Source organism: Sprattus sprattus (assembly GCF_963457725.1).
Source record: "Sprattus sprattus genome assembly, chromosome: 11".
In the NCBI taxonomy this organism is placed as follows: Eukaryota; Metazoa; Chordata; class Actinopteri; order Clupeiformes; family Clupeidae; genus Sprattus; species Sprattus sprattus.
Window position 1 is genome coordinate 29,832,785 of NC_137909.1, and position 15,000 is coordinate 29,847,784.

Consider the following 15,000-nt stretch of genomic DNA (forward strand, 5'->3'; position numbering starts at 1 on the left):
CCTTCCTGGGAGGATACCTCTGCCCATGTTTGTATATGTGTGTGTGTGTGTGTGTGTGTGTTTGTGAGAGTGTGTGTGTAAAAGGTGGTTTGTTGAACGAGGGCGCATCCATAGTGTCTTTCTGGGAGGATACCTCTGCCCGTGTGTGTGTGTGTGTGTGTGTGTGTGTGTGTGTGTGTAAAAGGTGGTTTGTTGAACGAGGGCGCATCCATAGTGTCTTCCTGGGAGGATACCTCTGCCCATGTCTGTGTGTGTCTGTGTCTGTGTGTGTGTGTGTGTCTGTCTGTCTGTGTGTGTGTGTGTGTGTCTGTGTCTGTGTGTGTGTGTGTGTGTGTCTGTGTGTGTGTGTGTGTGTGTATGTGTGTGTGTGTGAAAGGTGGTTTCCTGGGAGGATACCTGTTTGATGGTTTCGAGGATGACCCCATCAGCGCTGACGGAGAACGCGCTCGAGGGTGGAAGGTGGGAGGCGTTGGGCACCAGCCGGAGAGGATGGTTGAGATTGTAGGCACACTGGATGACAGACGCGTCCTGGAAACACCCTGCAGGACACACACACACACACACACACACACACATTTGTACTTACACTTTCCTTACAGTTATTTGACCTCTGACGTCTCATTTGTTGTTTTGCTGACACCCATGTGAGGCATGAGGGCATGTGTGTGTGTGTGTGTGTGTGTGTGTGTGTGTGTGTGTGTGTGTGGTTAGGGTAAGGGAAGACCTACCCATGTGGGGCATGAGGGCGTAGGTGTGTGTGTGTGTGTGTGTGTGTGTGTGTGTGTGTCTGGTTAGGGTAAAGAAGGCCTACCCATGTGGGGCATGAGTGCATAGGTGAACCGGTGACTGCCCATATCAGCATGGAGATCAGGAGCTTTGGGGGCTCGGAGTCTGCGAGAAGAAACAAAAACATATCGAAAGTGAAAAAAGTGAAAGTCCTCTCTATGGCAGAGGTATGTAGACACACACACTCTGAAATTAACCTCTGCATTTAACCCATCCAGGGAAGTGACACACACACACACACAGTGAAGTGAAGTAACACTAACCCGGAGCAGTGGGCTGCCATTGGCGGCGCCCAGGGAGCAGTGATCGGGGTTAGGTGCCTTGCTCAAGGGCACTTCAGCCGTGGATGTGGGCATGGGAGAGCAGTGCTCTACCACTTCCCCCGCCCACATTTTTCCTACTGGTCGGGGATCGAACCGGCCACCCTACGGTTTCCGGCCTGAAACCCTAACCAGTAGGCCACGGCTGCCCCTATATATCACTTGTGCTTGTTCTGCCACGCAGACAGGGGTGTTTGTGCACAGATAGTGACTGTAGAAGCATACACACAAAGACAGGGGTGTTTGTGCACTAATAGTGTGTTAGAAGCATACTCACTCAGACAGAAGTGTTGTTTGTGCACTAATAGTGTGTTAGAAGCATACTCACTCAGACAGAAGTGTTGTTTGTGCACTAATAGTGTGTTAGAAGCATACTCACTCAGATAGAAATGTTGTTTGTGCACTAATAGTGTGTTATAAGCATACTCACTCAGACACAGGTGTTGTTTGTGCACTAATAGTGTGTTAGAAGCATACTCACTCAGACAAGGGTGTTGTTTGTGCACTAATAGTGTGTTAGAAGCATACTCACTCAGACAAGGGTGTTGTTTGTGCACTAATAGTGTGTTAGAAGCATACTCACTCAGACACAGGTGTTGTTTGTGCACTAATAGTGTGTTAGAAGCATACTCACTCAGACACGGGTGTTGTTTGTGCACTAATAGTGTGTTAGAAGCATCCTCACTCAGACAGAAGTGTTGTTTGTGCACAGATAGTGTGTTAGAAGCATACTCACTCAGACAGAAGTGTTGTTTGTGCACTAATAGTGTGTTAGAAGCATACTCACTCAGACAGAAGTGTTGTTTGTGCACTAATAGTGTGTTAGAAGGATACTCACTCAGACAAGGGTGTTTGGGCACTAATAGTGTGTTAGAAGCATACTCACTCAGACAGGAGTGTTATTTGGGCACTAATAGTGTGTTAGAAGCATACTTACTCAGACGGGTGTTGTTTGGCAACTAGTAGTGTGTTAGAAGCATACACACAAAGACAGGGGTGTTGTTTGTGTTTTGTTCACTGATACTGTGTTAGAAGCAAACACACAAAGACACAGGTGTTGTTTGTGCACTAATAGTGTGTTAGAAGCATACCCACTCAGACACGGGTGTTGTTTGTGCACTAATAGTGTGTTATACACTGACAGTTAACTGTAGAAGCATACTCACAAGGACAGGGTGAGTGTGTTCTGGAAGCAGGAGTAGCCGTACTTGCAGTCGTTCAGCACAGCCACTCCAAAGCCATGCTCTGACAGGTCCGCCCATTTGTGGCCCCACACCTGAGGAGGAGGAGGAGAAGAGGAGGAGGAGGAAGAGGAGAAGGAGAAGGAGAAGAAGAAGGAGGAGGAAGAACACATTTTTATCTCAAGTATTTGTTCATCCCTGTATGAATAGCAAAGTTACAGAGAAGAGCTCATGCAGCAACTAGCCACCCGCTACCTCTATTCTCTCCCTCCATTATTATTAGTTTAGCAGACACACATGCTTACGTACAGTATCTCTTATCTATCTCTTATTATCTTCATATTAGCAGACACACATGCTTACGTACAGTATCTCTTATCTATCTCTTATTATCTTCATATTAGCAGACACACATGCTTACGTACAGTATCTCTTATCTATCTCTTATTATCTTCATATTAGCAGACACACATGCTTACGTACAGTATCTCTTATCTATCTCTTATTATCTTCATATTAGCAGACACACATGCTTACGTACAGTATCTCTTATCTATCTCTTATTATCTTCATATTAGCAGACACACATGCTTACGTACAGTATCTCTTATCTATCTCTTATTATCTTCATATTAGCAGACACACATGCTTACGTACAGTATCTCTTATCTATCTCTTATTATCTTCATATTAGCAGACACGCATGCTTACGTACAGTATATACCCATATGCATACAGTAAATGCATAATCCATGGGCACTTTATTTAATGCACTAGAATGTGTTTAAATTCCTACCACAGACAGGTAATGGCATGGCACTTTACGAGTTAGCATTAGTACATAGTCACAGTGGGTTAAGTATCAAAGCCGGGTGTTGCCAGGTAACGGACTAGACATGTTTCAAAGGGAAGCTAAATCTCTCTCAGTCTAACTAGACCCCAAGCGGGCAGTCCGTCTCCACAGTCCAGCACCTCAAAGCGGGCCCAGACCCACCTCATAGCGCTCCCAGTCCAGCACCTCAAAGCGGGCCCAGTCCTACCTCAAAGCGGGCCCAGACCAACACCTCAAAGCGGGCCCAGTCCAGTACCTCAAAGTGGGCCGAGTCCAGTACCTCAAAGCGGGTCCAGTCTCACCTCAAAGCGGGCCCAGTCCCAGGACGTGTTCCGGTGCGTTGGCCTCTGCAGGTGCCCAAACTGGATCTCGTAGGTGGCGTTGGGGTTCCGCACCTGCACTGGGAATTCCACCTTCAGGAACTTATGGCTCTCGGCCCACTCAACCTGACACAAGGAAAACCACACAGTATAAAACATGGAATAAACAACACAAACAAGCAAACACATAAAGGAGCAAACACAACCATTTATTACCAATACTCTCATCACATACTCTTCCACTCACACACATACACTCATCACATACTCCAACTCACTCCAGGCAGTGTTGGGTGTTCTGTTGTCTTAATACCTGAGTGCTGAACTTGAGATAGGGACACTCAGCATCCAGAATGACCTCCTGGGTGATGGTGCTCTTGCCGCTGATCCTAAGGGAGAAGCAGACGCTGCCTCGCAGACCCCCGGAGCTCGTCACCGTAGCAGGTTTCACCACCTCCACCACCGGCCTCCTACAGACGCATGGCATACCACCATTTCATATACTCATCCAATAGAGAATAACATCAGACCAGCCAGAGAGTGTGTGTGTGTGTGTGTGTGTGTGTGTGTGTGTGTGTGTGAGCGAGAGAGAGAGGTATATCTGGGGGCCAGATACGACTACAGATGTGGAGATATACTCATCCAATAGAGAATAACATCACACCAGACAGGGATGTTTGGATGAGAGAGAGAGAGAGAGTGTGTATGTGAGAGAGCGAGTGTGTATGTGTGTGTGTGTGTGTATGAAGAGAGAGAGAGTGTGTGTGTGTATGTATGTGAGAGAGCAAGTGTGTGTGTGTGTATGAGAGAGAGAGTGTGTGTGTGTGTGAGAGAGAGAGAGAGAGTGTGTGTCTGTGTCTGTGTGTGTGTGTGTGTGTGTGTGTGTGTGTGTGTGTGTGTGTGTGTGTGTGTGTGTGTGTGTGTGTGTGTGTGTGTGTGTGTGTGTGTGTGTGTGTGTCCCTCACCTCGTTTGAAGGTGGTAATCCATCACATCCCAGGCGTCCCAGTACAGAGGCACGTCATCAAACACCACAAACTGGTTTCCCAGACAACCGTCGGCAATGGCTTCCCTGAAACGGGTGTTAGATGAGACCGTCAAGGAAGGAAGGGCGCAGTAAATCTAACCAGCTGAGTGAGTGTGCACTTTAATGAATCTAACTGCCTGAGTGAGTGTGCACTTTAATGAATCTATCTTCCTGGGTGAGTGTGCACTTCAATGAATCTAACTAGCTGTCTAGGCACTTTAATGTATCTAACTGGCTGAGTGAGTGTGCACTTTAATGAATCTAACTTCCTGGGTGAGAAGGCACTTTAATGAATCTAACTTCCTGGGTGAGTCGGCACTTTAATGAATCTAACTGGCTGAGTGAGTGTGCACTTTAATAAATCTAACTTCCTGGGTGAGAAGGCACTTTAAGGAGGAGGATATAACTGGCTGACTGGGCACTCTGTGTCCAGCAGGACATTCCAGAGGGGTGTGAACCTCACCTGTTTGTGTTCACAAGGCTAAGGGAAACTAAACATCCCTTCTGGTCCAAGACTGCGCGCAGAATCCCATTTTCCATTAGAACAGTACCGTCAGCCTGAAACCAAACAGAGGTGAATTGTTGGTGATCATTTCGAAACACTGTTAATGACTCCAGAATGTAATAATCAAGTGCCTTGTAGTTATATATTCCTTTTAATGAATCATGTGCTTATTTGAGCAGGAACATGGCTTTTCTGTGTCTCTGTGTGTGTGTAACTTAGATTATTAGGTGCCACTTAGGCCCAATCTCAATACTTCCCCTTACCCCTTATCTTACCCCTTACCCTTGAAATTGCGCGTTCATGTGAGAGCTAGTGGTGTCTCAATACCCAACTTGATCAAGATTAAGGGGTAAGGTTAAGGGGTGTATGGCCCTCGTTTTTGAGATGATCGGAGGGCTACCTTAACTCCAAGGGCTATCCCAGAGCACACCGCGAAACCAGCTCGGGAATTTTCAAAAAAACATGGCTGCTTGAAGAAAGGAATATTTTACATGAATAAAGCTATCTACACAACTTTTTATATGTTTATAATGACTCGGTTTGATCTGAAATGTGCTACTCGAACGATGTATAGTATTTTAGGTCTTAACTGAAGCTTTCAAACGGTAGTTTTAGGATACATTTAGCGCGTATACCACCACTCCATTGGCTTATATGGTAGCTTGCCAGCTATCATGCTAAATACACTACATGTAAGTATTTTTGGCTTATAATTAATTTAAAAATGACGACAGTCTTGTTTCGTGCTCTACACAGTTGTATACATATATATTTGCAACCATGTTCTTCATTAGACTTTTTTTTAAATCGCTAGTTTCATAGCTCATACAGTCACGCATGACGTACCCGAAACCTAGTGGCGTCTCATTTCATAGGGGAAAGATCTCAGCCCTTGGCCCTTACACTTGCAAGTGCTAGGGTTAAGACTAAGACAAGATTAAGCAAAAGGGGCAAGGAGAAGAATCGAGATTCGGCCCTAGTCTACATATGTACAAGAGCATGTTTAGACCAGAGGTGATAAGCTTCTTCCGACCTTGTGCAAAACTGCCATCCTTGCAATTCAGGGAGCCTCGGACGTCAGAGATCCACTTCTGTCTATTAAAACCTTCTGTGATTTGTTTATCAGGGCTTTACTTTCAGGGTGAAATTTCACCTAACATGAATCAGTCTGTATCTGCCTGTGTCTGTAAGTGTGAGTGTGTGAGTTTGTGTGTGTGTGTGTGTGTGTGTGTGTGTGTGTGTGTGTGTGTGTGTGTGTGTGTGTGTGTGTGTGTGTTGGATATCTGATGCTTCTTCCAAAAGAGGTTGTATAAAATACACAACAGTTCTCTGGGTGCTTACTTGTGTTGTAACTGTTACTGGACAACTGGGCTTCGCAGACTCCTGGACTACAGCCACACCCACACTAGGTACTTTAGCTAGAGCTGCAGAGAGAGAGACAACAAGGTACATGATGTGTGATGGAGCAGGATTCACACCCACACTAGGTACTTTAGCTAGAGCTGCAGAGAGAGAGACAACAAGGTTCATGATGTGTGATGGAGCAGGATTCAAACCCACACAAGGTGATGATGAAGCAGGATTCATGCTGATCAAAAGATTGCAAGTGTGATGTGAGGATGTGTGTAACCAGTTCTGTGGCCAATTCAGAATCCTCACTACACCCTTGAAAAGTGTGTGTTAACGTTCACTATTACAGTAAAGCAAACATAGGAAATAGAATAGAATAGTATTTACATACAACAAAATGTGGAGTGCTTCTCCTGTTAGTAATGGAGTGCTTCTCCTGAATAGTTGGTAAAGTATGGTATAGATATATAACATAGAAATATATAATTTTCTGAATAATAATAATAATACAAACACTAACAATTATAATAATCACAATTCTAACCCATTGTGAGTATGGAGGGGGGTGGGTCTGGGGAGTCGAGACAACACTGGTCAGCCATCTGGAGGTGTCATGGGCATATTCCAATAAAACACTTACAAGGAAGGGGCCCACTTGACAACCCCTGTGAAATGCTCACGCAGGCATCGCTGTTGTTGTTTTTGTTGTTGTTGTTCTTAAGTATTTGGTATGATGGTTTAGTGCACCCTGTTGTTCTAATAGTCAGGCTAGGTTGTATGGCATGAAAACTTGCATGTGTCAGTGAGAGGTTTGGCTGCTGTAGGAAGTCCCCACCCAATGACACAAGGCATTTATCATCTTTTCCTGTTTATAAACTCAAAACTATATGAATCATAATATCTTTATAATTAAGCAATATAGCACGAGTGGGAGTGGGGTAGGTAAGGGATAATCCCACGGGTGGTGTTCGGCCGTAGCCATCGAGGCCATCGTGCTTTCTTACCTCATCATTGTTGTGTGAAACAGCTAAATTACGCGCTAGAACCCAATTGTTTTATAATTTATAATAATATTTACCCAACTTTGGTTGCACGGCGTCCTCTCCCAATTGTATGACCTCAGTGCGCTCCCAAGCCAACGTGTTGAGCACTGCAGGACAGGCACCTTCCTGGCCACCCGAAATCAGGACCCCACAAGCCTCCTGCAGCAGTCTGGTGCCAGTGGACTGGACCTCTGAAGAATCACAAAGATCACATTAAACACACACACACACACACACACACACACGCCTAACACACACACACACACACACACACACACACACACACAAATAAGACAAAAACAGTGTGCTGGACCTCTGAAGAACCACAAAGATCACATTAAACACACACACACACACACACACACACACACACACAATTGAGATAAAAACAGTCCGCTCTCACTACGGCTCAATAAGTACACTATTCAGGCTTCTATACCACAGTATCAAAGTCAGTATCAATATTGGTATGTGTGCTGCTGGCTCGAAACAATGGTATTTCACACAGGAAGATCCTGCAAGGTCATACACAACCTTACCCTTGTAATACTCCAGAAAATCAAACACCACCTCACCCTTGCAATACACACACACACACACACACACACACACACACACACACAACCTTACCCTTGTAATACTCCAGGGCATCATCCACCACCATTTCTGTGCAGCTTCCAGGAAGAACATCGTGGAACTGGTTGAGCAGCAGCAGCCTAGGTCATCATCAAAAGAGAAATTATTTCCCTCGGCAGGTTATGACGACTCCATTTAAACATCCCACATCCCAACTGGAAAAGCCTGTACACAATGGAGCGAGGCCACAACAATCGGGAAAAACACAATGTGTCTTTTCTACAGTCATCTGGACCCTGGAGTGGTCCATAGAACCCACTAAGTTCTATTTTCAGTCCACCATTGTTTGAATAAATATAATACATGTTGTAAGTGCCACAGGACTTATTTGTTGTTTAAATGTATTTAGAATATTTCAGACTTTTCGGAGGTTACATTGTTAAGCTATCTGCAGTCAATGTAAATGCCCTTGTTGGGAGGCACAACGGCTAGACACAGCACACTGATAGTGTATCCACACACACACACACACACTGATAGTGTAACCACACACACACACACATACACACACACACTACACACACACACACAGAGACACAGCACACTGATAGTGTATCCAAACACACACACACACAGAGACACAGCACACAGATAGTGTATCCACACACACACACACACACACAGAAAGTGTATCGCAGGGTAAGGCTACCTCCAGATCTCTTGCAGTTTGGCAGCAGGGTATGAGAAAGCCTTGTTGTGACACAGGGCAAGACAACTGGCCACCTCCACATCATGGAGCAGAGCCTCACACTGACGGTTCCCCAGTTTGATCTGAAACACATCACACACAACATCACACACAACACCAAAACACACAACATCACACAACATCACACACAACATCACAACATACAAGCTCACAGACATCACACACAACATCACACACAACATCACAACACACAAGCTCACAGACATAACACACAACATACAAGCTCACAGACAGAACACACAACATCACAACTCACAAGCTCACAGACATAACACACATCACAACATACAAAGCTCACAGACAGAACACACAACATCATCTCTAGAGGTCATCCCTAGAGGTCATCTCTGAGGTTAAAGTAACAAGTGATGCAGTAAGCTTCTGTAGCTCATTTGATAGGGTAATGTGATAAAAACACCATGATTATGGGGTCGATACTCGGTTGCTTACTAAAAGCATCTGTTAAAGGAGTATAAGTCAGTAATATTGGGAAAATGGATAGTGAGAGTATTGCCTCACACTCAAAATGACCTTAATGGAAGAGGCTATGGGAACATGAGACAGTAGAACAGAAACCCCTAACACTAAAGCTTCACTGATTGATTCATTGTGAGCCACTCAGATGACGCATCTAAAATCCAATGGAATTCTGCTCTCATCATCACCCTTCCCCAACAGCTCCACCCTGCTGAGCTGTGTGTGTGTGTGTGTGTGTGTGTGTGAGGCATACTGGGAGAGGCGGGAAGCGGGCCGCACCTTAGCCTGGGTGGTCTAGGTGTGTGTGTGTGTGTGTGTGAGAGGGGGGAAGCGGGCCGCACCTTTGCCTGGGTGGTGTGTGTGTGTGTGTGTGTGTGTGTGTGTGTGTGTGTGTGTGTGTGTGTGTGTGTGTGTGTCGCACCTTAGCCTGGGTGGTGTAGGTGTGTGTGTGTGTGTGTGTGTGTGTGTGTGTCGCACCTTAGCCTGGGTGGTGTAGGTGCCGTTGTGCAGTTCCAGGAAGAGTTCTCCCGTCCACGTACACAAGAGGCCGGAGTCAGCCTCCAGGGCTGTGAAGAGGTCATCTGGGCTGGACATCCGAACCCTGCCACACACACACACACACACAAACACAGGCTAGAGTCAGCCTCCAGGGCTGTGAACAGGTCATCTGGGCTGGACATCCGAACCCTGCCAAAGACAGGCAGAGGGGGACAGCTGGGGTTGGCAGGTTCAAGTAGATTCACCTTATCTGAAGTAGCCTGAAGTATATTATGATTTCTGGGAAATGAGTTAAGTTAGGTCTTAAGTAAGGTCTTAAGTAAGGTCTTCAGTGAGTTCTTAAGTTAGGTCTTAAGTGAGTACTTAAGTACAGGTTGCTGCTCAATGCCATTCAGAAGTGCAGTGTACTAACTAATCAGTTCAATATTAGGATGAGGAATTCAGGGTTTCAATACAATGTAGGTCTCATATACACACATACTGTTGCACACTACTAACCCTGACTACAAGTGCATCTATAAGACATATATGGAGCAAATGAATAGATCAAATATTTAATACATATAGACACTTAAACTAAGTACGGCCAATGTGACAATCTTTCCCTCAGTGGTGTCTCTCTCACGATCTTCCACATCGGCTTTCCCACCTCTTACACAGTATTCCTGGCTTTCCCACATCACCTCTCACCCAGTATTCCTGGCTTTCCCACATCACCTCTCACACAGTATTCCTGGTTTTCCCACATCACCTCTCACCCAGTATTCCTGACTTTCCCACATCACCTCTCACACAGTATTCCTGACTTTCCCACATCACCTCTCACACAGTATTCCTGGTTTTCCCACATCACCTCTCACACAATATTCCTGACTTTCCCACATCACCTCTCACACAATATTCCTGACTTTCCTATATCATCTCACACAATATTCCTGACTTTCCCACATCACCTCTCACACAATATTCCTGGCTTTCCCACATCACCTCTCACACAGTATTCCTGGTTTTCCCACATCACCTCTCACCCAGTATTCCTGACTTTCCCACATCACCTCTCACACAGTATTCCTGGTTTTCCCACATCACCTCTCACACAATATTCCTGACTTTCCCACATCACCTCTCACACAATATTCCTGACTTTCCTATATCATCTCACACAATATTCCTGACTTTCCCACATCACCTCTCACACAATATTCCTGACTTTCCTATATCATCTCCAACAGTATTCCTGACTTTCCCACATCACCTCTCACACAGTATTCCTGAATTTCCCACATCACCTCTCAACAGTATTCCAGGTTCCAGGCAGAGTTAAAACAGCCACATTGTTTGTGGTAAAATACATTTCAGTGGTAGGAAACCAAAAGGTGGCATAAGCATTTTGACTTCCTGAGCTCCCCAAAGCCCTCACTACGCACAACCACACACACACTCACACACTTTACACACACACACACACACACACACACTATACACACAGACTAAACTCACACACACTATACACACACACACTTTACACACACACACACACACACACCTCTTCCCTTGCTGGTCTCAGCGTTTTCTCGTCTGTCAACACACCCTTTCTCTCTTCCACCTGGTCACCAGCTGACATAAGACAGATAGACAGACTCCCCCCCCCCCCCATTCCGCAGAGCAGGGTTTTTCACCAATGCCGTTCTACCTCACAGGGAATATAGGCTTGGGTCAAAATCATTATGATTCTATGTCTACAAGTCATTATTATGACACTATCTTCAGTCGGGAAATATGACAAAAATAAATAGATTGAGTAGAACTACACTTAACTGAAATAAATTCATGACAGAATATTGTATTATGATGAGTCATTTTCAATAATAATTCCACATGAATAGGCCCCCACTGTAACCTTATATGACTATGTCAATGTGCACTGTAACCTTATATGACTGTCAATGTGCACTGTAACCTTATATGACTATGTCAACGTGCACTGTAACCTTATATGACTATGTCAACGTGCACTGTAACCTTATATGACTATGTCAACGTGCACCGTACCCTCATATGACTATGTGAATGTGCACTGTAATCTATGACTATGTGAATGTGCACTGTAATCTATGACTATGTGAATGTGCACTGTAATCTATGACTATGTGAATGTGCACTGTAATCTATGACTATGTGAATGTGCACTGTAATCTATGACTATGTGTGTGTGTGTGTGTGTGTGTGTGTGTGTGTGTGTGCATGAAAACTGGAAATTTACTCCACTGCTGTCTTCAAACAGGTATGCCTCGTTTGAATATCATGCAATTATGGTAACTGCTCCTGTTAAAACATATGTGATTGTTATCTACCGGCCACCAGGACAACTGGGCGATTTCGTCCATGAGCTGGACACCCTGCTGTCAGCCATCCCTGACCATGAGTGTCCAATACTCATCCTTGGCGACATGAACATCCACCTAGACAACCCCAACTCGGCTGACTTCCGGACCCTGGTCCACTCGTTCGACCTACAACAGGTACCCACTCCCCCAACTCACAAAGCAGGGAAAGAGCTCGACCTCATCCTTGCTCGGAACTGCACCACGGAAAACCTAACTGTAACCCCTCTCCATCTCTCAGACCACTTCTTCATTCGCTTTGATGTTCGACTCATTGAGCAACCCTCTGTCCCTCCTCCTATGGTCTCGTTCCGGCGCAACCTCCGCAAACTCTCCCCCACTCACTTTTCCTCCCTGGATTCCTCTACTCTTCCACCTTTATCCACCTTCTCCTCACTAGGTGTCAATGACGCCACAGAATCTCTCTGCTCCACTCTAAGCTCATGCTTGGACAGTTTGTGTCCACTTTCTACCAGACCTGCGCGAGCTACCCAGTCTCATTCATGGCTGAGTGATACCCTCCGAACGCAGCGCTCCAATCTCAGAGCGGCTGAGAGAAAGTGGCACAAATCTGCAGCACAGGACGATCTTGCAAGCTACCAGACACTGCTGGCCTCCTTCTCAACCAGCATCACTGCTGCTAAGAAAACTTTTTTCAATGACAAAATCAACAGTGCAACTGATGCTCGGAAACTATTTTCCACCTTCAAAACTCTGCTCTACCCTCCTCCTCCTCCCCCAGCTACTAACCTCACAGCCGATAACTTTGCTTCCTTCTTCACAGAGAAAGTGGCAGCCATTGGGAAACAATTTGACCAACTGTCTTCCCCCCCTAAGGGCGCTACCATCAATAACTCATCTTTTCCCTCCTTCACCCCCCTCACTGAGAGTGAGGTCTCCAAAATCCTAGCAGGTAGCCGTCCAACTACATGCCCGCTGGACCCTATCCCATCCAACATCCTTCAAGCCATTTCCCCTGCCGTCCTACCGGCAATAACACAGGTGATTAATGCCTCTTTTAATTCTGCAACATTTCCTTCTTCATTCAAGGTGGCTCGGGTGACGCCGCTGCTCAAAAAGCCGTCTCTCGATCCCACTCAGGTGGAAAACTACCGACCGGTCTCACTTCTCACTCTCCTATCTAAAACACTTGAGAGGGCAGCCTCCAAACAGGTCACAGAGTTCCTGTCAACAAACAATCTCCTCGATCCAAACCAGTCTGGATTCAAAAGCGGTCACTCCACCGAAACAGCCCTGCTATCTGTGACAGAGGCTTTAAAAACAGCTAGAGCAGCAGCTCAATCCTCAGTTCTTGTCCTGCTTGACCTATCAGCTGCGTTTGATACAGTCAACCACCGCATTCTTCTGTCCATACTATCAAGTATGGGCATCTCAGGCAAGGCGCACTCCTGGTTTGAATCGTACCTCTCTGGGCGCTCATTCAAGGTGTCATGGCAAGGTCATCTATCTGTACCCCACCACCTCACCACTGGGGTGCCCCAGGGGTCTGTAATGGGACCACTTCTCTTTGCCATCTACACCACCTCGCTGGGCCCCATCATCCGCTCGCATGGTTTTTCCTACCACTGTTATGCCGATGATACTCAACTGGTTCTGTCCTTCCCTCCTGAGGACAACACTGTTTCGGCACGGATCTCAGACTGTCTTGCTGATATATCCACATGGATGAAAAACCACCACCTTCAGCTGAACCTGGCCAAAACAGAACTGATGGTCTTCCCAGCCAAACAGTTCATCCACCACAACATCAACATCAAGACTGACTCTTTATCTCTGGCTCCATCCAAAACAGCAAGAAACCTCGGGGTCATTATTGACGACCAACTAACCTTCACAGCCCACATTGCCTCTGTCGCGAGGTCATGCCGCTTTGCGCTTTACAACATCCGCAAAATCAGGCCGTACCTAACCCAGTATGCCACCCAGCTCCTGGTGCAAACCTTGGTGGGTTCCCGCCTCGACTACTGCAACGCCCTCCTAACGGGCCTGCCGGCATGCGTGGTAAAACCACTACAGATGATCCAGAACGCAGCGGCGCGCCTGGTGTTCAACCAACCAAAGAGGGCACATGTCACCCCGCTACTCACTGAGCTCCACTGGCTGCCAGTAGCTGCTCGCATCAAATTCAAGTCACTTATGCTTGCCTACAAAGTGCTTACTGGGTCTGCTCCCACCTACCTAAATGCTCTTGTAAGGGCAAATGTCACACCCAGGACGCTGCGCTCATCCAGTGAGCGTCGTCTGGCACTGCCCCCAGTGCAAGCAAGGCAATCCAGACTATTCTCAGTTGTAGTTCCACGTTGGTGGAACGACCTGCCTAGCACTACCAGAGCAGGAGCGTCCCTCCCTACCTTTAAGAAACTCTTGAAGACCCAACTCTTCAAAGAGCACCTCTCTTCCTAAACTTGCACCTTGGCTCAACCTGCACTTAAGCAGCAACAGGCCCGCACTTCTTTTTTTATTCTTTCTATGTCGTTTTATAAGCAATATTTATGGTTACACCAGGTTTTTTAATGCTCTTAGCTTGATTGTTCTCCCTTGTACGTCGCTTTGGACAAAAGCGTCTGCTAAATGACTAAATGTAAATGTAAATGTAAATGCATGATGTCAAGGCAGGAAGAAATCATGACAAAGAATGACGGCTAAGTAAACACTGAGAAGTGTGTGTTATGTTTGTCCATGCGTGTGTGTCTGTGATGTCCGTCCGTCCGTCCGTGCGTGTGCGTACGTGTGTGTGTGTGTGGTGTACGTGCCTGTGCGTACGTGTGTGTGTGTGCGTCTGAGTGAGCGTGGGGGAATCCTGTCCGGTCGAGTTCCAGCAAGCCCCGTCAGAGTGCCTCTCGTCTGAGGAAACAATACTGTATGTGTGTGTGTGTGTGTGTGTGTGTGTGTGTGTGTGTGTGTGTGTGTGTG

General features: G+C 46.2%; 1 protein-coding gene across 1 annotated transcript in view; it reads right to left on the reverse strand.

Annotated features, from left to right (window-relative positions):
• The window catches only part of man2c1 (mannosidase, alpha, class 2C, member 1), a gene marked incomplete at both ends in the record, with an annotated part of 24,881 nt that overhangs the window by 583 nt on the left and 9,298 nt on the right, over positions 1-15,000 (reverse strand). Inside the window, 12 exons of the mRNA XM_080847200.1 lie at positions 397-539; positions 812-891; positions 2,273-2,382; positions 3,422-3,565; positions 3,753-3,909; positions 4,405-4,509; positions 4,928-5,022; positions 6,311-6,393; positions 7,398-7,553; positions 7,993-8,078; positions 8,648-8,769; positions 9,662-9,785. Of these exons, the coding sequence (XP_080703326.1) occupies positions 397-539; positions 812-891; positions 2,273-2,382; positions 3,422-3,565; positions 3,753-3,909; positions 4,405-4,509; positions 4,928-5,022; positions 6,311-6,393; positions 7,398-7,553; positions 7,993-8,078; positions 8,648-8,769; positions 9,662-9,785 (1,405 nt within the window). The remainder of the gene's footprint in view (positions 1-396; positions 540-811; positions 892-2,272; positions 2,383-3,421; positions 3,566-3,752; positions 3,910-4,404; positions 4,510-4,927; positions 5,023-6,310; positions 6,394-7,397; positions 7,554-7,992; positions 8,079-8,647; positions 8,770-9,661; positions 9,786-15,000) is intronic.